Source organism: Meles meles, chromosome 20, assembly GCF_922984935.1.
Source record: "Meles meles chromosome 20, mMelMel3.1 paternal haplotype, whole genome shotgun sequence".
Lineage (NCBI taxonomy): Eukaryota > Metazoa > Chordata > Mammalia > Carnivora > Mustelidae > Meles > Meles meles.
In genome coordinates, this window is record NC_060085.1 from 21,062,220 (window position 1) to 21,084,587 (window position 22,368).

Genomic DNA, 22,368 nt, shown 5'->3' on the forward strand with positions numbered 1-22,368 from the left:
GATCATGACCTGGACTGAAGGCAGATGCCTAACTGAGCCACCCAGGTGCCCTTATTTGTGCATTTTCTTTTTAATGAGTATTTAGATTGCTTCCTCCCCCCATCCATCCTTACAATGATACAACATAGTTTCAAAATTTACTCGTATACCTGTTCTAGAATTTTCCTAGGAGCAAAATTTATGAATCATAGGGCTGGGTATCTTTAATCTTGCTAGATATTTCCAGTTATTTAAAGTAGCAATTTATACTCCCACCAGTTATCTGTAGGCCCTTACTTAGTAGCCTCTCCAGCACTTTGTACTGTCAGACTCTGGCAAAAACTTTATCTAATGTGTATGAAATGTCTTTTGATCATTTGAGTTTTCTCTTTTTAAGAGTTACCTAGTCTTATTCTTTATCTTCTTGCTGATTTTTAAGAGTTCCTCATGTATTGTGGATACTGATCCTTCCACTAGTTCTATGCCTGCACATATCCCCAGACTATGGATTATCTTTGCTTTGTTTATGATATTTTCTTGTGCAGACGTTTTCATTTTTGATGTAGTAAAATGTATTGATCTTTCCCTTTATAGTTTATGCATTTTGTGCCTTGGGATGTTGGTTAGAAATGCATTGAGTTCATAGGGAAAATTGACATATGAGTCTTCATGTTGGAACATATCACATTTTTCTGATTATTTAGGTTTCTTTAAGTGAGATTGTTACACTTTTTACTGCAGAAGTTTTAGATATGTTTCCCTGGATTTATTGCCAGATATAAGTAGTATTTTTAAAATTATACTTTCTGTCTAAGTGGGTGTTGAATGCATATAGAAATAGATTTTGGGCGCCTGGGTGGCTCAGTTGCTTAAGCGCATACCTTTGTCTCAGGTCATGATCCTGGAGCCCTGGAATAGAGCCCTGTGTTGGGCTCCCTCCTTAGTATGAAGTCTGCTTGTCCCTCTCCCTCTCCCCTTCTCCCTGCTCACGCATGCCCCCTCTCTCAAATAAATAAAAGTAAAATCTTAAAAAAGAAGGTAGATTTTCCTATATTGTTCTTTCATCTAACTGCTTACTAAGCTCTCCTGTATTTCTAATAGTAGTTTAACTATAGATTTTCTATGTAGAATAAATAGGATCCTCTATTGTTGACAATTTTCTTTCTTTGATCTGATCTTAATGCTTTGTGTATGTGTGTGTCTTGTCTGTTTGTTAGAAACTCTAATAACTTGGGGACTCTTAGGTGGCTCAGTTGGTTGAGTGTCCTGATCTCATGGGTGAAGGGATTGAGCTGTGTGTCAGGCTCTGCACTCAGTGTGAGTCTGCTTGGATATTCTCCCTCTGCCCCTTCCCCTCCTTTGAGCTCATTCATTCTGGCTCCAAAGTAAATAAATAAATCTTTAAAAAAAAAAAATCTCTGACAACTTGATGTTGATAAAAATACTGGTAGCATGCAGCCATATCTCGTACCTGAGTTTGTAGTGTATGCTCCTAGCCATACTAAATGTGTTGTGGCTTTTGATAGATTCCTTTTATCCAATGAAAGAAGTTTCATCTGGTTTGTGAAGAGTTTGTTTGCTTTTGTCATCATGAATAGGTTTTAAATTTTATGAAAGTTTTTTCTGCCTCTTTTCAGATAGTATATAGTTTATTTCCTTCAATCTGGTAGTTTTATTATCAGAAGTTTTTATTAGTAAACTAGTTTTAGTCTTACCCTGTTGACTCTTGCTTTTCTTTGGTTAGTTGCTCATGTGTTTGTACTTTAGGATTGTGAGTTCATCTTCAATAAGGCTTTACCTGTGAGTCTTATGTGGCCCAGGTAGAGGTATATCCTAGAGATGTTTTACATTTACTTGTAGGTGACTGGTGTATATCACTTGCGTGGGACCACTTTAGTTTCTTTTTTTCTTAAAGATTTATTTATTTATTGGGGGGGGGGGCTGAAGGAGGAGAGAGAATCCCAAGCAGGGTCTGCACTCAGCAGAGCAGGGCTCGATCTTACAACCCTGAGCTGAAACCAAGTGTTGGATGCTTAACTGACTGTGCCACCCAGGTGCCTCCCCCATCCTCCCCTTTTTTAGAGTAGGCTCTGTGCACAATGTGGAGCCCAGTGAGGGGCTTGAACTCATGCCCCTGAGGTCAAGACCTGAGATGAGATCAAGAGTTGGATGCTTAACTGACTGAGCCACCCAGGCACCCCTGGACCACTTTAGTTTTGATTAATTTCTTGGACCATGTAGATTGGATACTTTTCCCCTCCTCCAAACCAGGTTGACATAAGTTTTTATGTTGTCTTGTTTATTGGTGGTTAGATTTTTTTCTACACCACTCTTTTTTTTTTTTTTTCTACACCACTCTTTACTGAGAGTATAACTCTTTTAAGTTCCTGTCTTTTTTTTTTTTTAAGATTTTATTTATTTATTTACAGACAGAGATCACAAGTAGGCAGAGAGGCAGGAAGAGAGAGAGGGGGAAGCAGTCTCCCCGCTGAGCAGAGAGCCTGATATAGGGCTCGATCCCAGGACCCTGAGATCATGACCTGAGCCGAAGGCAGAGGCTTTATTTAACCCACTGAGCCACCCAGGTGCCCTAAGTTCCAGTCTTTATGTAGAGGTTGTAGTCTTTACTTTTTAGCTTCTTTGAACCACAAGGCATTGTTTCTTAATCTAACCTCCACCTACCCATAGGATTGGCACCCCTTTCTTCTAGGATTGACATAGTGTCAGCTTTCAAGAATATTTATCTATATTTTCAGTTTGCCTTTCATTCATTTTTTTTTTTTAAGATTTTATTTATTTGACAGAGAGAGAGATCATAAGTAGGCAGAGAGGCAGGCAGAGAGAGAGGGAGAAGCAGGCTCCCCGCCGAGCAAAGAGCCCAATGCAGGGCTTGATCCCAGGACCCTGAAATCATGACCTGAGCTGAAGGCAGAGGCTCAACCCACTGAGCCACCCAGGCGCCCCTTGCCTTTCATTCTTGCCTTTAGTCTATTCTATTGGTTTTGTGTGTGTGTGTGTGTGTGTGTGAAAACAGCTGTGCATTTAAAATAAGATATGTGTTATATATAATTTTATTCATATTTCTAGATGTTTTGCAGTGGGAGAATTTACAAGATCTCCTGTCTGCCAAGGTGCCAAGCAGGGAGCCCTTGTCCAAATTGTTAGATGGACCTTGGTCATTGTGGTGCTGCCTTACTGGTTTCTACTGGAAAGCTCTAGAACTGTTAACCTGGCATCATCTTCTGGTGTATACCCAGTATTCAAGTACTCACTCTCAGTTAATAATTTCTTTTGCGGATAATTTTATAGGTTTTGGGGCAAAAGTATAATCAGTAGGGATGCTATAAAATAGCACACTAAATCTTGAAATTTGAAATGGTATGTATTTCATAGTTCTTGATCAAGATAACCACAACACTAAGGACATTAGTAAAATGGCACAAGTTCTTTCCATACTTTTATGTTAGTGGCAGTTTTTAGAAGTCTGTCCAAGCTCAAAATATGTCATTATTCTTATAATTTCAATACTTTATTATAAAGATTAAACTGCAGTTTGTATAATACTATTATCAAGTCCAAAATATACATAAGGGCACCTAAGTGACTCAGTCAGTTAAGCTTCTGACTCTTGACTTCTGCTCAGGTCATGATCTCAGGGTCATGAGATCCAGCCTTGCTTCCAGGCTCAGTTGGAAGTCTGCTTGAGATTCTCTCCGCCTCTCTGCCCCTCCCCCAGCTTGCACATGCACGTGCACACTCTCTCTCTTTCCTTCTCTCAAATAAATACAGAACTTAAAAAAAAAATGTATATACATATATGTAGAGGTCTGCCTAGTATGTTATAGCCAAACTAGTGCAAAAATAATGATAACAACTTCATTAAGAGTAGCACTATTTTAAAATGGGACATTGGGAATGTGAAGAGGCCCACTTGTCAGAATTACTTCCTATGGAAGCCACTGTTTTTTTTATCTTTAGTTAATGGAAGAGTTGATTAAGAGGTTCTGGAACACCTGTGGTGATAGTAGTTCAAGTAGTTTCTCGAATAACTTGGCTGAATGGCAGCCTTGAGCCCTCCATTTCTGCCAGTGCCGCCATTGACTTAGCTAGGTCTTTCGTTCAGTTTTACTATGATGTAACAGTGAGTTGCACTCATTCTTGCATGCTTTGCTGGGCAGGAGGAAGGATTAGCTCCTCATCATGTCCTTTTTCTCTCACTTACTTCCTTTCTTTTTTTGTGCATATTTATTTTGGCCATGGTGCCAGGGCAATGCCCACTTGAGAACAAACTATAAGAATAAGTAATAACTGGGGCGCCTGGGTGGCTCAGTGGGTTAAAGCCTCTGCCTTCAGCTCAGGTCATGATCCCAGGATCCTGGGATCGAGCCCCGCCTCGGGCTCTCTGCTTGGCAGGGAGCCTGCTTCCTCCTCTCTCTCTGTCTGCCTCTCTGCCTGCTTGTGATCTCTGTCTGTCAAATAAATAAATAAAATCTTAAAAAAAAAAAAAGAGTAAGTAATAACTACTTGTTGACTAAATGATCAGAAGATTGGAACTTCCTTAATCTTCCCTGAATGCAGGTGTGGAGTTCCTGTCCTTGAGATTTGGGCAGTTGTCTTTAGGTGTTCCACTTTTTTTTTTTTTTAAAGATTTATTTATTTGACAGAGAGAAATCACAAGAGAGGCAGGCAGAGAGAGAGGAAGGGAAGCAGGCTCTCCGCTGAGCAGAGAGCCCGATGCGGGACTCGATCCCAGGACCCCGAGATCATGACCCGAGCCGAAGGCAGCGGCTTAACCCACTGAGCCACCCAGGCGCCCCTAGGTGTTCCACTTTTATTCTTCACTCTCAACTAGATTATTCTTGGATAGTGGTTGCCAGCTCTTGTAGGTTGGCATTGTGAATGCTGATGTGGCAGAGGCTTGCAGTTTAATTCCAGGGTAGCCTCACTCTGGTTAGAGAGAAGCCATGCAGGCTTTGACTCTACCCTTAAATGCACTAGGGTGAATGTGTATCGTGGGTACCAGAGATCAAGTAAGAGACTGTGAATGTATTTAGGGCAAATGTTTAGTGTAATTAAGGGAAATAATGCATTGTAAATTTTTTGGTGGGACAAAAATGTCATTTTTCATTTTTGTATTTTTTTTAAAGATTTTATTTATTCATTTGACAGAGACACAAGTAGGCAGAGAGGCAGGCAGAGAGAGAGGAGGAAGCAGGCTCCCCGCCGAGCAGAAAGCCCGATGTGAGGCTTGATCCCAGGACCCCGGGACCATGACCCAAGCTGAAGGCAGAGGCTTTAAACCACTGAGCCACCCAGGCGCCCCTCATTTTTGTATTGTTTTGTATTCATTTTAAATTATGATTAGATTTGACTTGGTATTTGTTATTTACTCAAATGCTAGAGACTTCTTTGGTGTCCCAAAATGATATTATTATTGATTCTTTCTCTTTTGGAGTCAGATAGTCTTATGGCTTCTTGCTCTGTATCATTCTTTGAGGCATGTATTTGTATCACTCCCACAGTTCCTGGCATAGTGTCTTTATTATATCATAATATTGGACCATAATAATTTGGACTAATTAATCGCTAACCTTTCTGTCTTTTCCTTTGACCATTCTTTGTACAGAATAGCTATCAGCTACTTTTTTCTTTAAATTATTTCCTCAGACTTTTTGTTCATCTTGGTATGTGCCCTTTGTCCCTTCTACCAAGAGAGTATTGTGGCCCTAAGATACTTGTGTGAATTATTTTGGTCTCTGTACCGCCTGTATGGTGTAATGGAATTATGGCTTTGCCTCCACGGAATAAGCATCTTTATCTGAAGAGTGATGATAGATAACTGGTTTGGTGTGTGCATCCACACAAGCCACATTTCAGTCTTTGAGAGATAGCTCTTCTTCCTAAGGGTCAACATCCATTATTTTCTGTTTACAGAGATGAGGTTTTCCTGTAGGTTTTCTTCTTACTAGCAAAATCTATAGCCTGAGTTTTGTCCAGACTTCATATGCTTTTCCCCAAAGAAGATATACAAGTATGAGTTTGAAAGAAGCAGCTTTTTTTCTACTTCAGTATATTGCATTAGGTTAAGTCACACTCTTTCCCACTTATTTTTGCTGATCTTCAGATGTCATTGTTTTCGTCAATATTCATGTCCAACGTTAGAGCAGAGAGAGATGTAGTGCAAGTGTACTTAACTAAGTGGTTCAGTGGTATGAATCTTTTTTTTTTTTTTTAAGATTTTTTTAATTTATTTATTTGACAGAGAGAGATCACAAGTAGATAGAGAGGCAGGCAGAGAGAGAGAGAGAGAGGGAAGCAGGCTCCCTGCTGAGCAGAGAGCCCGATGCGGGACTTGATCCCAGGACCCTGAGATCACGACCCGAGCCGAAGGCAGCGGCCCAACCCACTGAGCCACCCAGGCGCCCCGGTGGTATGAATCTTAAGCTTCCTTCTGTAATGATGAAGTGCATGTGCACTTGCTTATGTGTGCACATGCGCAGGCATGACTGTGTGTGTGTGTGTGTGTGTGTGTGTGTGTGTGTGTGTAGGAGCCTTAAGCACTGGGCACAGGTTGAATAACCTTGGCCATAAGTAACAGTGAAACATGTAATCTAGATAGATTATGTAAGTCTCCTTAGAAGACTTCAGAACTGGGCCACGTCTACACAAAAAGGGAGGGTGAGATGGTGAGTCCAATTTCTACCTGCCTGTGGGGTGCTATTTTTTTTTTTTATGACATTGACTAGACCTAGAGCCTTCCAGAGGGAACCCAGGTGAGACTTGCCTCAGAGATGATTCCAGTTCTTCCTGGGCTCAGGAGAAGAGGGAGAGAGGCCTATCCCCTACCTAGAGGACATCCTGTTTTCACATAGGGATGCTGGGAGGCTCACTTAGCCCTTTTAACCCTACATTTTTGTGTCTTAAAGGAAGTTTCATACTAATTTGTTACTAATTAATTATAGAGAATATTCAGCTAGGTAATCTTTCAAATCTGTACTTGGAAATATTTCGTACTTGTTAAGTGTTAAATCTTCGGACAACTAGGAATAGATGATTTTATTCTCTTGTTAAAATGTCTTTTAGAAGATTTTTTATATATTTTTACCACTAAATACTTCATTGTGTATTTCCTAAAGGCATTATTTTTTAAAGATTTTTTAATTTATTTAGAGAGAGAGCAAGCACGTTCGTGCACAGAGTAGGGTGAGGGGCAGAGGGAGAGAGGGGAAGCAGGCTCCCCTCTGCATGGGGAGCCTGACGCCAGGCTTGGTCTCAGGACCCTGAGCTCATGACCTGAGCCAAAATCAAGAGTCAGAGGTTTAACAGACTGAGCCACCCAGGATGTCCTAAGGCTGTCTGGGGGCCCTACCCTACCTAAGTGGTTTCATTGCCACAAATTTAAGTGTGATCAAAAGGGGGCTCAATGTAAACAACAAAAGATACTCCTTCACTCAGAAAATTCCAAGGGTTTGGGGAGCTCTCCCAGGAACCAGGGGAAAAGACTAAATACATTTTTGTTTTGTATCACAGTTACCATAGTGTGTGTATCTGACTAGCATTACCATTTATTTTAGAGCCAGAAGAGTTTACCTATGTTCAGGCACCTGGCTGGCTTAGTTGGTAGAGCATGCAACTCTTGATCTCAAGGTTGTGAATTTGAGGTCTGTGTTGAGTGCGAAGCCTACTTAAAAAAAAAAAAAAAAAGAAAGAAAGATAGTAAGAAGAGTTTACTTATGTCTTTAAGGAGCTAATCACACAGTGTGCCCAAGTCACTTGGCAAAGCCAAAGAGAAAAACTTGAATAACCATGTAAATACAATGATATTGGTATATTAAAATTTTCCTGTAGATTGTTTTGAAAATATGAGTATATGTCACAAAATAGGAGTCATCCATTAAGACTTTTATTTGTAGTTGATTCCAATCTAGGAAAAACGATAGCATGCAATCTATATACTGTATAGTTATAGCTATTTTAAAATGAATGGCAGTTGAGAATCTAAAGTGATCAATATCAACTTAGAAAATTGTGGTTATTATTTGTATTGTAGAAGGATTTATGTAGAGTTTCTGTTATAGTCTTATTTTTAAAAGCTAGGATACCAGGGTTGCTGGGTTGGTTAAGCATCTGCCTTTGGCTCAGATCATGATCTCAGAGCCCTGGGATTGAGCCTTACATCAGGCTCCTGCTCAGTGGGGAGTCTGCTGCTCCCTTTCACTCTCCCTCTTTCTCAAAAATTAATAAAATCTTTAAAAAAAAAGCTTTGATTTGTCAAATTGCTACTGGTACAGAACTTTTCAGGATTGTGTCTAATGGATAGGTTGACTAGATACAGAGAAGTCTCCACTAAAGTTTGTGTAAATGTTTGCAGGGCTGTGAAGAACAAACCATCCCCTCTCTGCTCAGCTTGTGTTTCTCTGGGTTTGTAGGCATCCAGCATGAGCTCCATGGCTCAGTGATAGAACTCCTAGGAGCTGGGAGGGGCATCAGAGGAATTGGGCTTTGGGAAGAGACTGATGAGAGGGGTGTGGGGTAGTTGTAGTGGAAATTGAAGGGACAGGACACCAGCCATGGTTTGGCTTCTCTCTGAGCCTCTTCTTACCATCTAGTAGATAAACCCAACCTGCTCTTAGGCTGATCCGGACTTAGGGCTGATCCGGACTTAGGGCTGATCCGGACTTAGGGCTGGCTTGGGCTTCAGGAAACCCAGGGAAAGTAGGCCAGACATGTTCCTGCCTTGTAGACCCTTACCTTTCTTATCTCTACTTTAAGAATTGAGAGCTGGGTGGAGAGAGATACAGGGCTCACAAGTTGAATGGTAACATATTTAGCCAAAATTGCTTTTGCTCTTGCTTCATCCTCAGTATTCAGAGATCCTGGGACCTTACTTTCTTCTTCTTCTTCTTTTTAATCACCCTCACATTGTACTGATGGCTTAAAATGTTCATGTGGCTCACGCACACATGTGTGTCAATTGAGAGGAAGAGAATTTTTCAGAGCCGGGTCCCTCTGGGCAGTAGTGGCTGTGTCACCTAGCCTTCTCACAGCCGAAGCACACCCCTGCTTTAGCTATCTTCCTCACGCAGTTGTCTCTCACCCTCCCTCCCCCCTTTTTTCCAGCTGACTCCATGGAGAATGAAGTGAGTCTTTAATTTACTTCCCTCAGCAGTGGCCCTCTGGAGTTTTATTCCTACTTATCAAAATGCCTGGGACTAACCCTGCAGAGATATGCTGCTCAGTGACCTCTTGATCCAAGTCAGGGAGCTTTGGGGGCAAACACAGGGAATCTCAGCCCTTGGCCATTTTAAAGGGCATGTGAATAGCAGAGATTCAGTAATAAAAGTAAAAATTTGACTTTGCAAATGTAATATTAATTTCAGTTACTGAGAAGGTTGGGCCTTGATGGTTAATTACATTTGTAAAATAACCTGTATATATCATTAATAGATTAAGTTTGTACTTTTTATTTGAATTCAGCATTAAATTAAATATTTTATGTTTATGTAATGTGGTCCTGTTTATTACATTCTTTTTAAATACTGTTTTTTCTTTATGATACCTAAAAATAGGGACTCTAAGACAATAGATCTCCAGCTTTTTGGTCTTAAATCCTTTTATACTTTAAAAATTATTGAAGATCCCCAAAAGCTTTTGTGTATATGGTTATAATGATCAATAGTCACTGTATTAGGAATGTAAAAATATCAATTTCTTTAAAATATAATAAACTCATAATGTATTAACATAATTTTTAGTGAAAAATGACTCTATTTTCCAAAATGAAAAAATTAGAAGAGTAGAATTGTTTTATACATTTGAAAATTTGAAAATGACTGATTGAATAGAGACAGATTCTCAAATCTGCTTCTGCATGTTGTGACTTATTGTTTTGTTGACTTACTGTGTTGTTAAAGTAGATTAAGAATGTAGTTGGAGAAGGGAGGAGTGTTTTAGCAGCCTTTTCAGATAATTGTGGGTATTCTTTGATACTGTAACCAAAACTCTGACAAGTGGTAGTTTCTTCAAGGTTAATTGTAATATGGACTTTGAAACTATATCAAGGAACTTTTTGTATTCTGTTATATTAAAATCCATTAGTCTGTCTTGCACTTTGAATGGCTCTTTAACCCATGCATGATTTTGACTTTGTGGCTCCCTTGACCCTTCTTGAGGATCCCAGGGGTCGCTGGACCACTCTTTGGGAACTGCTGTGATAGAATCTGGAAGGCATCTTGAAGATGAGTTCTGGTCTGTCTCTCTTGGCCTTTCTAAGAGGGGTAATGGAAGCTGAGAGAGAACTGATTTGACCATGATCATGCAGCCAGTTTCCCATAGAGCTGTGGTTAGAATTTAGGTTTCTTGATGGATTCTATAAACATGGCTCCAGTGCCCTTGTTGTGCTTGGTGCTGAGTCTCTGAACGGAGCTCCACTGCATTGCCTTTAAAGAGAGTTGTCTCTTGTGGCCTTGCTCCTTGGAGTCCTGAATGTTTTGTTCACCTTCCCGTCCTTATTTTGTCTTAATTAAGCTCCATATTGCCAAAAGTCTCCTTAGATTTCTGAATAAAATATCTTGAGCTGTGTCGTTTTCTTTTTTTTTTTTTTCCAAAGATTATTTATTTATTTATTTGACAGACAGAGATCACAGTAGGCAGAGAGAGAGAGGAGGAAGCAGGCTCCCCGCTGAGCAGAGAGCCCGATGCAGGGCTCGATCCCAGGACTCTGGGATCATGACCTGAGCCGAAGGCAGAGGCTTTAACCCACTGAGCCACCCAGGCGCCCCATGAGCTGTGTCATTTTCTAGCTCTATGGCTGCTTTGTGTGTGTTAAATGTGTTTTTAAGTAATCGAAGGGTAATCAAAAGGCATTTGGGCTACATGTATGTATCAGGTTTTTGTCTTGCCCAGGAAAGGTGTTTTGAAATAACTTCAGAGATCCATAGTGGATCTCTCAGCAGGCTGGAAGAATCCAAAGTACCCTTTGAGTGCTGGAAATGGACTGAATCTTGTTTTGTTCTTAAGTCTTTAAATTATATAAATTGCTTGACTAGTGCTGTTCTTTGAAGAAGTGTTGCCTAAAGTTTTTAGACTGAATGTTTTCATGCTCTTAAAGCTCCTCCCCCTGTAAATTAACATAAATGCATGGTTTTGTTTATACTCTTTTTTTTTTTTTAAAGATTTTAATTATTTACTTGACAGAGATCACAAGTAGGCAGAGAGGCAGGCAGAGACAGAGATGGGGAGGAAGCAGGCTCCCCGCTGAGCAAAGAGCCCAATGCTGGGCTTGATCCCAGGACCCTCAGATCATGACCTGAGCCGAAGGCAGAGGCTTTAACCCACTAAGCCACCCAGGCGCCCCATTTTGTTTATACTCTTAATGGAGAGGAAGTGTGCATGGCACTCGCTGCGGAATTGCTTTGAGATAATTTGGGGAAATTTAATACAACTCAAGATCACCAAAATTAATGAGGACGTGTCAGTCTGGAATTATTTTTTTAATATCAAACATAGCATCAGGATGCTGCCAAGGACCAGAAAGACATCTCTGAAATTGCATGGGCTGCTGTGCCGTGGTGAGGAAGTGTGTGCCACAGTTTTATGATTTCAGTGTGGATGCTCCAAGCATTGTCTGCTTTGTGAACAAAGGCCTTGCTAGTACCGTGTGTCTTTGTGTTTTTCTGTTCTGTGTATTCTGCTCCCCAGGGGTGTGTCTTAGGCCTGTGCCGACATGATTAATTTCACTGATTCTTGGCCAGGCACTGCTCTATAGACAGGTGTCGATGTTTTTGAACTTAGCAGGGCAGAGGAAACTTTTCCTTCACTCTCAAGATTGCTGTAAAGGACTGGAGTGGGATTGGTTGTGGGTTTCTTCATAATTATAGTCTCCATTAGGAAACCCAATATATTAAACTGTAGACATTAACATATTACTTAGGGATTGAGTATTTACTTTTCAGAGTGGTTCTTTTTAGAGCTTCTTTAAATAGCTGGTTCTCCAGTTTCATTAAAATAGAATTTGATTCCCAGAATTTGCTTTGTAGGAATACCCGTCCTCATTAAGGCACAGCACACCCATAATCTCTCCTACAGCTCCTCTTCCCTGGAGATTGAGACAGTTTCACATGGGTTGGGGAGCAAATGAGATGCTTTTTTTCCTTAACAACTTTTTCCCTCATGTCTGCCTTACAGTTCTACTGAGAGCTAATTTCTCAAATCAGGTCTACCTTCCCTGTGTTTGAAAGGCTGTGCCCACTTGGAAGTGTTTGTATGTGTGGGTGGACCCCCATACCGACAAAATGTAATTGATTGCACTGCTGCCTGCTAAGATCAGCTTTTCCTCTGCCAGTTTCCTTTTGTTGCTTTTTTGAAGGAGATCAGTAACAGCAAAACTTGCCCTTTACCTAGTTGGTATGATTCTGAAGAGTAGAGAAAAGAATTCATTGTGTCATCCCTGTAATGAAATTTGGTGGCTCATGGAGGGTAGGGAAAGAGAATAACTAAATTTGGTGGGACTTAAATCTGTCACTTTCCGGTTTATTCTCTGTTTGGGGCATCTGATCACCTGGGTATTATTTTAAAGTTCTTGTTTTTTCTTTCTTTTTTTTTTTTTTTTTAAAGATTTTATTTGTTTATTTGACAGAGATCACAAGTACGCACAGAGGCAGGCAGAGAGAGAGGAAGGGAAGCAGGCTCCCTGCTGAGCAGAGAGCCTGATGTGGGACTCGATCCCAGGACCCCAGGATCATGACCTGAGCCGAAGGCAGAGGCTTTAACCCACTGAGCCACCCAGGCGTCCCCAAAGTTCTTGTTTTTAAAGTGTTTTTTGAGTAGGGGCCTCTATCAATGTCTCATATTCTAATAATATGTGTGGTTGTTGATGTTTAATTGATGTTTGCTTCTATCAGGAGCTTGGGGCTGAGGTTGTTTTGAAGATGTTCATTAACTGAGGGTTCACAGGAGGCTTCTCCTTGTTACTGTTTACCTCTGAGTGATTGTCATTCTTCCACTACCACACAATTTCTTCCCTAAAATGACAGGCATTCAGATTACCTAGAGGTACTCGCTAATTAAAAATTATCCTTAAAAGCCGCACACTGTAAGCAAAATACTTATCTTAAGCAGTCTAGGATGAACCAGAGGGGTTATGCTGATTACAGATAACTGACTTCCACACACAGAGTAGCTGCTCTTGAATTATCATCATACTCATATTCAGAATCAATTTCACTTCCAAAGCTGATGACATCTCATTGATTTATTGCTTCCTTTCTAAAACCTAATGAACCTAAAGACATAGGATTGTTATTCCCTCAGAAATTTGGAATCTGCTTTGTCACTCAGTGAATGATAGTTCAGCATTAGTTATATTAATTTGTATTTGTGGAACACCTTTCTTCCCTGTGCCCTAACACCCTTTGTAGGTGTTTTGGAAGTGCATTATTAATGCAAAAATTTTAATTTTATTACTAAATCATTTTACAGCTGTTTTTTGCTTTCATTGCCTTGAGAGGCTAAGTACATGACACATCGGGACACACACTCATAATTCCTATGGTTGTTAAATAGACAGTTTTAAATTCTAGTTTTCCAGAACTAAAGGATTCAGTTATTTCATTTTGTTTCTGTTTCTTTTTAGGAGAACTTAAAAGTTCTACTTCAAATTGTGTCTAGACCTTAATAAGAGATTACAGTTCTGGAATAGTTTTTGTGTTGAATAATTAGAGACTTGTGTTTTGGTTTTTATTTTGGGAGATGGGAGGAATTTTAGGATAACCTGATTGTGGATGTGGTTGTCTGTAGCAGTTTGTCTTAGAAAATATTATTTATTTTGTGCTCCTTCCCCACATTTTATTATGAAAAATTTGAAATATATAGAAAAATTGAAAGAATTGGTTAGTGAATATTTATGTTAACATTTTGCTAATGCTTGCTTTATCACAAAGCAGTCTATCTAGCTTTCTCTTTATTTTTTTCCCCCGTCAAGAGCCTGCTTCCCTTCCTCACTCTCTGCCTGCATCTCTTGTGATTTCTCTCTGTCAAATAAATAAAAAAAAAATAAAATAAAATAAAAAAGAAAAAAAAAAAAGAAGAAATGACCTTTATAGCTAATAGTAAAGTAGAGCAGGCAAGAGAGAAAGAGACAGACAAGACAGACAAGCGCAGTACCTGCCATATATTAAACATAATAGACCAAGTTGACAAATGAGGGAGTGAACGTGAATGAGTGAATGATCTGAATAGGACATGCTTCCAGTTCCAGGATATATACAATTCCCACGGAATTCCCTGCCCTTGGGGATTTACTGTCTGGTCTGGAAGTGAGAAACCACAGAAGGCAAAGCACTGTGCCAGGTAGCTCATATGAAGGCTTCAGTGAAGGTCAGCCTGGTCAAGCATGGCTGATACTGGAGTTCAGAAGAGGAAGTATGACCCCAGAACAGTGGGGCAGTTGACCGAGACTTCTTGGAAGAAATGGAGCTAAAATTGGGCTAAGAGATAGGCAGAGCCTGAGAACAGAGAAGGACACAGGAACATTCTGAGTCATGGGGAGTGTGAGGCTCCCCATACACTTGGGAGGAGTGGCAGTGTGGTGCCTGCTGGAAGCCTTGCATTCAGGTAGTTGGAAAGTATACTGTCTTCCAGATGGTGCTTGGAGGCAGCTCCAGGCAGGACCCACCACTCCCTCTTCCCTGGGCTCTCCTAGTTACTCTCATTCCAGGGCTCTGCCCATGCTGCTCACTATGCCTGGAACACTTTCCCTCCGGACGTCTGTGTGGCTCCCTCTGCCCTCTGGCCTCTGCTCAGTGAGAACTCCCCCAGTCTCCTCCTGGCTGTGCCAACTCCCCAGCATGATTTGTTGTGTTTCCTGCTCTGTTCCCAAAGCCTAGTGGTAGTGTCTGGGACTATATATCCTTAATGTGTATGTTTATGCATATATAGAGATACAAAGAAAATTGAAGGAATGAACAAGTGGGAGTTCTGAGGCATAGAGTGTGTTTGTTTGGTCACTTTAAGGTGTTTTCTTGTCCAAGCAGTGAAGAGAAACTTGAGCTGGGCAGAGAGCCACCAAAACGTATATCAGGGTCAGTGCACTTGTGAGGAAGGTTGAAATTTGGGTATGGTTAGTTTGCCCCTTCAGGGCATTCATCCTTGGCATTTTCTCTTTGAAAGATTCGTGTTTCTAATTGAAGTGCTTGGTGATCCTGACGCTTCTTGTCCTCCTTCCAGGACCCCTGCAGTGGATCATGAGTCGGTAATGCCCACTGAGGACCTCTGGGAGCCATGTCAGACGAATCCGCCTCAGGGAGCGATCCAGACCTGGACCCGGACGTGGAGCTGGAGGATGCGGAAGAGGAGGAGGAGGAGGAGGAAGTGGCAGTGGAGGAGCACAGCAGGGATGACGCGGAAGACCTACTGGATGGTAAGTGGCTCTGACATAGGTTGCCATATTTTTTCTTCTCTTGGGTTTTTTGCTGGGAGAGCATGGTGTTTCCAGTTGCATTTCTTAGGTCATCTGTTGTGAGAAGGCAGAGACTGGGAACACAGCAGCAATGAACTCATATGCTATTTCTCAAGAAATGGCTTGTTGTCCCTCTGCATAGACCTTACTTTAGTGCTGGATGAACCTTTAGCATTTAACTCATCTTTGACAGATGTGCAGATTCACATTTGCAGATTTGAGAGTAGAGAATTCTTGCCCACGTCATGGAGGAGTCAATGGCAGAGTCCTTGTGGAGAGACTTTGTGATCTGGGTCATGAATTCATCAGGTGACCACAGGTAGGCATGAGGGTAGCTGTGAGTTTCCTGAAATTATATTTATGGTTCTGCTTATATGGACATGAGGGAATTATGTGGGGAGAGATTTTCAGATGATAGGCTTACAGCTCCAGAATGCTTATTGCATCTCCTGTGGTGCTGCTCTGCCTCCTAGCCACTTCCAGTGACTGTAAATTGTTCCTGATGAGAGAGAACTGCACCTCTATAGCTGGTGGGCACCCCTCTGGATTCCTGTTTGGCTCACCCCTTCCTTTGCCACAGCTTAACTGCAGTGGCATTGACTTTTTCTTTTCATCTTCAGTCTAATGTCAGGTCATCTGGCCAGCCACAACGCTTCTCAGTTAATTTCAGGCTTTCATGGCATAGGATTTGGTTGTTTGTAAGCTTCCTATTGACTGAGGAATAAAGTTTTTCTCTGTTTATAACAAACCACCTTGGTAGGATGGAACATTATACTAGGTTATCTCTGCTTGCATCTGATGGAGCCTAGGAAAATATACTACTGCTTTTCTCCAGATTCAAGAAGGACGAACATGTATCCTTTTTCTTTGCGGAAGTACTATCTTCAGTCCTCATTCATCCTACCAGATGTCATTTGGTTCAGGGATCAGTTTTCCCTCATTTATACTATCTAGGAGTCTCTGCCCCATTTCTACATCCCCCACCTTCGGCAGGGAAATGACCATTTTATTTTATTTTATTTTATTTTTTCCTTGATATTGTTTGCTGCCAACTGCTTGTTTATTCAGTTGGAGTCTCCCCAATTGGTTCTGCAGTTCCTTTCTGTAAAGTAGAGTAAGTAGAAGTAATGGAAGATAGTGCTGGAAGGGTACTCCACCAGACTGCCTTGCTTGGCTTTCATGGTTCTTAAGATGGCATTAGAGTCCCCAGGTATCTGCATCAGTTTTTGCTTTTTATCATTTGGGTTCTCAAAATTATATTTTCACAAACCCCCTAGAACTCTTGTCAGGTTTAGATCGGATTTAGGATGCTGCTGGTGGGTATGATGGATATATATACATTGTCTTCCCTCTTAGCTTTTTGGAATTCTGCCTTCCTTGTTAGGTTCTTAATTATTAAAAGGAAAGCATATGCTTCTCTGGACTTTACTTTAAAAGTGGTGAGAATTGTAATTTGTCTCAGCATAGTGTAGCTGTGCAACTGGAGTTTTGTTTGTTTGTTTGTTTGTTTTGTTTTTGTTTTTGTTTTTTAGATTTTGTTTATTTATTTGAGAGAGAGCAAGAGAAAGCATGAGTAGGGTGGTGGGGAGAGGGACAAGCAGGCTCCCCACTGAGCAGGGAGGCCAATATGGGACTCGATCCCAGGACTCTGGGATCATGTCCTGAGCCAAAGGCAGACACTTAACCACCCAGATGCCCCTGTAACGGAGTTTTTAAAAAAGAATATTTATACCATTCTCAGATGAGATAATTTTTAAAAATTTGAAATGAGTTATTTTTATTACTTCTGAAGTTCAGAGTATTAGAAAAAAATGTTCTGTAGGTGCTCTCTTCTTCTCTTGCTCTGCTAGGGTATGTTACTTCTTGGATTTTGACCAAGGATTCACAGTAATGTTAGAGCTCTACTCACCCAAGCACTCCCAAATAGAAGTGATGCTTCTGTTACTTGTGGCAACTCTGCCACTGTTTTAGAGCTTATAGTTTTCCTGGTTCTCTTATTTTGCACACACTGCAATTTTGCTGAACCATCTGAGACCTGCCCACTTCTTCAGTCTTGCCCTTCCTGCCTTGGCTTGCTGGTCATCCCACAGTCTTAATGGGTAGAGCAGCCAGCTATTCTAAAATTAGGAATAGCTATGAATAGTCTTAGCTGGTATGGTGTGATGTGGCCTTTTGTTGTCTTAGAGCAGTGGTTCCCAATGCAGGATGATTTTGCCTCCCAGGGGACAATTTACAGTGTCTGAAAACAGTTTTGACTGTCATGACTTCCATAAAGTGAGGGAAGAATGCTGCTGACATCTTGTGGGCAGAGACCTGGGATGCTGCTAAACATACTACATTGCATAGGACAACTCTGTCCTACACAGTTATTGTCCCCAAATATCAGTAGTGCTAAGGTTGAGAAACCCTTTCAGAAAGGAAACTGTTACTTCAGCTCTTTTTATTTGAAGTTTCATCTCTACTGGATGACAATAACTCACTTTTGTAGTGCTTCCTCATCATTTACACAAACATCTGAACTATCATACTCACCTTTTCAAAGAACTTTCCCTCTATTTGTGATTGTTTTCTTTATAATTTCTGCTTTATAATATTCTTCCTCCTACTTCTTTTGGGTTTGTTTAGCAGTACTGCCAAACTTTTTTTTTCTTTTTTTTTTAAGATTTTATTTATTTATTTGACAGCGATCACAAGTAGGCAGAGAGGCAGGCAGAGAGAGAGGGGGGAAACAAGCTCCCTGCTGAGCAGAGAGCCTGATGTGGGGCTCGATTGCAGGACCCTGAGATCATGATCTGAGCCGAAGACAAAGGCTTAACCCACAGAGGCACCCAGTCGCCCATTACTTCCAAACGTCTTAAGAATGTGCTTACCAGGGGGCGCCTGGGTGGCTCAGTGGTTAAAGCCTCTGCCTTTGGCTCGGGTTGTGATCCCAGGGTCCTGGGGTCGTGATCCCAGGGTCCTGGGATCGAGCCCCGCATCTGGCTCTCTGCTCAGCAGGGAGCCTGCTTCCTCCTCTCTCTCTGCCTGCCTTTCTGCCTATTTGTGATCTCTGTCAAATAAATAAATAAGATATTAAAAAAAAAAAAAAAAGAATGTGCTTACCAGGGTGCCTGGGTGGCGCTAACAGACAACTGACTCTTGGTTTTGGCTCAGGTCATGATCTTAGGGTCATAATATCGAACTCCCCATCAGGCTCTGTGCTCAGCAGGGAGTCTGCTTGAGATTCTCTCTGCCTCTTCCTCTGCCACTCTCACTTATTCTCTCCCTCTCTCTCTCTCTGTCTCTGATAAATAAATAAATCTTTTAAAAAAAGAATGTGCTTACATTTGTTCCCCTAATAAAAACAGTTAAAACTATTAATTTCACTCTAAGTATTGCTTTAGTTCATCCCCTCACAAGCATTTTGACACAGTTTATCTTACTTATCTTGATAATCTTAGGTGTTAGGTAGGGCAGATACACTTTAGAGATAAGGAAATTGAGACTTAGAAAGGCAAGTGACCCACTCAGTATGACTTTGCAAGGAAGTGGTAAAGCTGGGTCTTTGGTTTCCAAAGTGGTACTCCTTTTTCAAACCCATGCTGTTTGTGAGACTATAGATTCATATCATTCCCTTGCCTATAATGGGTTGCTTTCTCTCTTAGTTTGTGCTGTGAAGGAAGAAATTGATTAATACTATTGACCAGAGATGAGAGGACAGTTAGAAGTAATAGCATGAGTAAAGGCATAGTAGAAAGGCAGGTATGACATATGCTAGAGAATGATGACCTATCTTACTTGCTATAGAACTGGACACATTAGGGGAATGACCAGAGTGAGACTGGAATGATAGCCTGGAATCAGTTTCGGGGGGAGTTTAGAATTTGTTTTAAAGGCAGCATGAAATTGATGGAAGTTTTTACCAAGGTGTATTCATTAAACCTTTGATTTTTAAGAGTGTTATTTAGCAGTGTACAGAAGAGATGGCCTGTAGATACTGAAGACCAATTAGGTCTGTGGTAAAACTTTATGGGAAGGATTAATGAGATTTTTGAACTGTTGGGATCAGTTGACCTGCATAGGAGGAGTAAATGGTCAGATTTGTTGCAGTAAAATTTATAGGACTTGGTGACTTATTGCATATGTGGGGCAGGTTGAAGACAAAATAGATAAAGTCTGGGAGGACGATGAAATCTTTAAAAAGGTGGAAGAATGGGATAGATAGGAAGTGAATGGGGGAGTTAGAGGTATTTTTAGCTTTGCTGCATTATATGGGGCATTGTCTCCCCCTTGTACTGACCTTTGAATGTTGACTTGTGGGATAGTAGTCTGACAGCATGGAGGCTTGACTCTTGGGGAGCACCATGATTTGGTCTTTAAAAAGGTGGGGAGAAGTCAGTGCTTTCCATTTCTAACATACTGGGGGCTCTTGGTGTGTTGTAAGACATTTTGGATATTTTTTAAAGATTTTATTTGACAGAAGAGAGTGAGAGAGATGCTTTGTTACAGTTTTCCCAGTCTTTGCTATGCAAATATGTATTTTTACAAAACTAGAATCCTGTTGTGTATCCCTTTTTGCATGTGCATTTAAAAGTCTTCATAATTATAGTGGCTTTGTAATTCCACAGCATCTCACTTATTTTTACTTTTCTAAGTTTTTATTTTTTATTTTATTTATTTATTTATTTTTAAATATTTTATTTATTTATTTGACGGCGAGAGAGATCACAAGTAGGCAGAGAGGCAGGCAGAGAGAGAGGGGAAAGCAGGCTTTCCCCTTTATTTTACAAAATAAAAAATAGGGAAGTCTGGGTGGCTCAGTGGGTTGGGCGTCTGCCTTTGGCTCAGGTTATCCTGGGATCCTGGGATTGAGTCCCACGTGAGGCTCCCTGCTCAGCGGGGAACCTGCTTCTCCCTCTGCCTGCTACTCCCCCTGCTTGTACTCTCTCTCTCTCTTTCTCTTTTCTCTTTTCCTCTCTTAAAAATAAATAAATAAATAATAAAAGTTAAAAGATCCGTAGTTGTCAGGGGTTTAGAGAGGAGGGGGGTGGTGAATTGGTAAAGCACAGAGGATTTCTAGGGCAGTGAAACTACTCTTTATGATACTTTAATGGTGGATACATGTCATTATGTATTTGTCCAAACCCATAAAGCGTATAACACCAAGAGTGAACCCTAATGTAAACTATAGGTTTTGGGTAATAATGATGTGGCAGTATAGGCTCATCCACTGTATATAACAGATGGACCACTTTGCTGGGCGATATTGATAATGGGGGAGGCTATGCATGTATTGGGGAGGGGGTATATGGTAAATCTCTGTACCTTCCTCACAATGCTTCGGTGAACCTAAATCTATGGGAATATCCTATGTCTCCAGTCTTTTACCCAGTGTTTTCCGTTTCCATTTATGATTCCTGCTTGTATCAATTATTAATATGGTAGCAGCAAAATGGTGATTTTTGTGATTCTATATTCCTTTTACATTTATTTGTATTTTTTGGTAAAGATGAGCTCTCCCTCCCCACTTTATTTTTCTTCATCCTCCTCCTCCTCCTCATTATTTTTATTATTTATTTTTTAAAAATACCAATATGGTATCAGATCCTTTTTTGGAAAGATCCTTTTTTGGAAAAATTCCATGTGATAGAGGCTCCTGGGTGGCTGAGTCACCCATGGTTAACCATCTGACTTCTACTCAGTTCATGATCTCGGAATTGAGCCCTGCATGGGACTCCATGTTCAGTGGGGGGGTCTCCCTCTCTCTCTGACTGTCCCCCTGCTCATGCTTCCTCTTTCAGAAAAATAAATAAAATCTTGAAAATTCAGTGTGGTAGAATCCATTCCTCTTGTTCATTTTTTTTTTTAAGATTTTATTTATTTTTTGACAGAGAGAGAGAGATCACAAGTAGGCAGAGAGGGAGGCAGAGAGGAGGGGGAAGCAGGCTCCCTGCTGAGCAGAGAGTCTGATCCCAGGACCCTGAGATCATGACCTGAGCCGAAGGCGCGGCTTAACCCACTGAGCCACCCAGGCGCCCCCTCTTGTTCATTTTGATGCTCAAATGGTCCCAGACTTGGCTAGTGGGAGCACCTTCCAGCTAACTTCATTGTTCCTTTGGACACGTTCCCTGTAGTTTGTGAGCACTTCCTTTTCTTTCTGGCACAGCAGTGTTCCAGACTTAGCTTGTATTTTCTCTGTTCCAACCTGGGAACTGGCTTTTTCTCCAAAGATTGTTGGTTTCTTTTAGAGGGAAATGGTACTTAGAAGCTAAGATCTGGGCTATACATGTGCTCATTACTACTGGGATATCATTGATTATAGGCTCTTTTGGTCTGTAGAGCCAGGAAATACATTTATTTAAAAAATTGTGTTCATAAACAGTGATCTAACCTTAAAACTTCTCCTGTTTTCTATTTGTATCTTTCTCCCACAGTGAGAACTTGGTTTTCAGCATCAGTGTATTTATTAATTTGCTTATTTTTTCAGTAGGTTCAAATAATTTCAGATGTTTTCGCTACAACAGTAAATCTAAAGTTCAAGTGTTTTTTTGCAGTTTTTTTTTCTTTTACTATATCCTACTAAGCTATTTAGTCAGAGTATTGTATAGTTGGATTTTTGGTTTTTTTCCCCCAGCCTTATTAAGGTTTAATTGTATGCTATGTATATATCCCTAAAACTATCATCAAAATCAAGATAATGAGCATATGCATTACCCCTGAAAGTTTCCTTATTCCCTTTTGAAGTCCTTCCCTCCTTTTCCTGCCCTCTAACCCTGTCCCTAGTGAACCACTGATCTGCTTTCTGTCCTTATTGATTATATTTTGGTATAAATGAAACCACATAGGGTATTCTCTTTGGGGACATCTGGCTTCTTGCACTCAACATAATTGAGATTCATTCATGTTGTGTATAACAGTTGTTCATTTCTTTTCATTGCTGAGTAGTATTGGAT

General features: G+C 40.7%; 1 protein-coding gene across 5 annotated transcripts in view; it reads left to right on the forward strand.

The window, feature by feature from the left end:
• The window catches only part of RAD54L2 (RAD54 like 2), a 111,382-nt gene that overhangs the window by 26,917 nt on the left and 62,097 nt on the right, over positions 1 to 22,368 (forward strand). For all 5 annotated transcript variants that reach the window (XM_045990952.1, XM_045990956.1, XM_045990955.1 and 2 more), the window contains one exon: positions 15,205 to 15,397. In XM_045990952.1, the coding sequence (XP_045846908.1) occupies positions 15,259 to 15,397 (139 nt within the window). In that variant the 5' untranslated portion in view covers positions 15,205 to 15,258. The remainder of the gene's footprint in view (positions 1 to 15,204; positions 15,398 to 22,368) is intronic.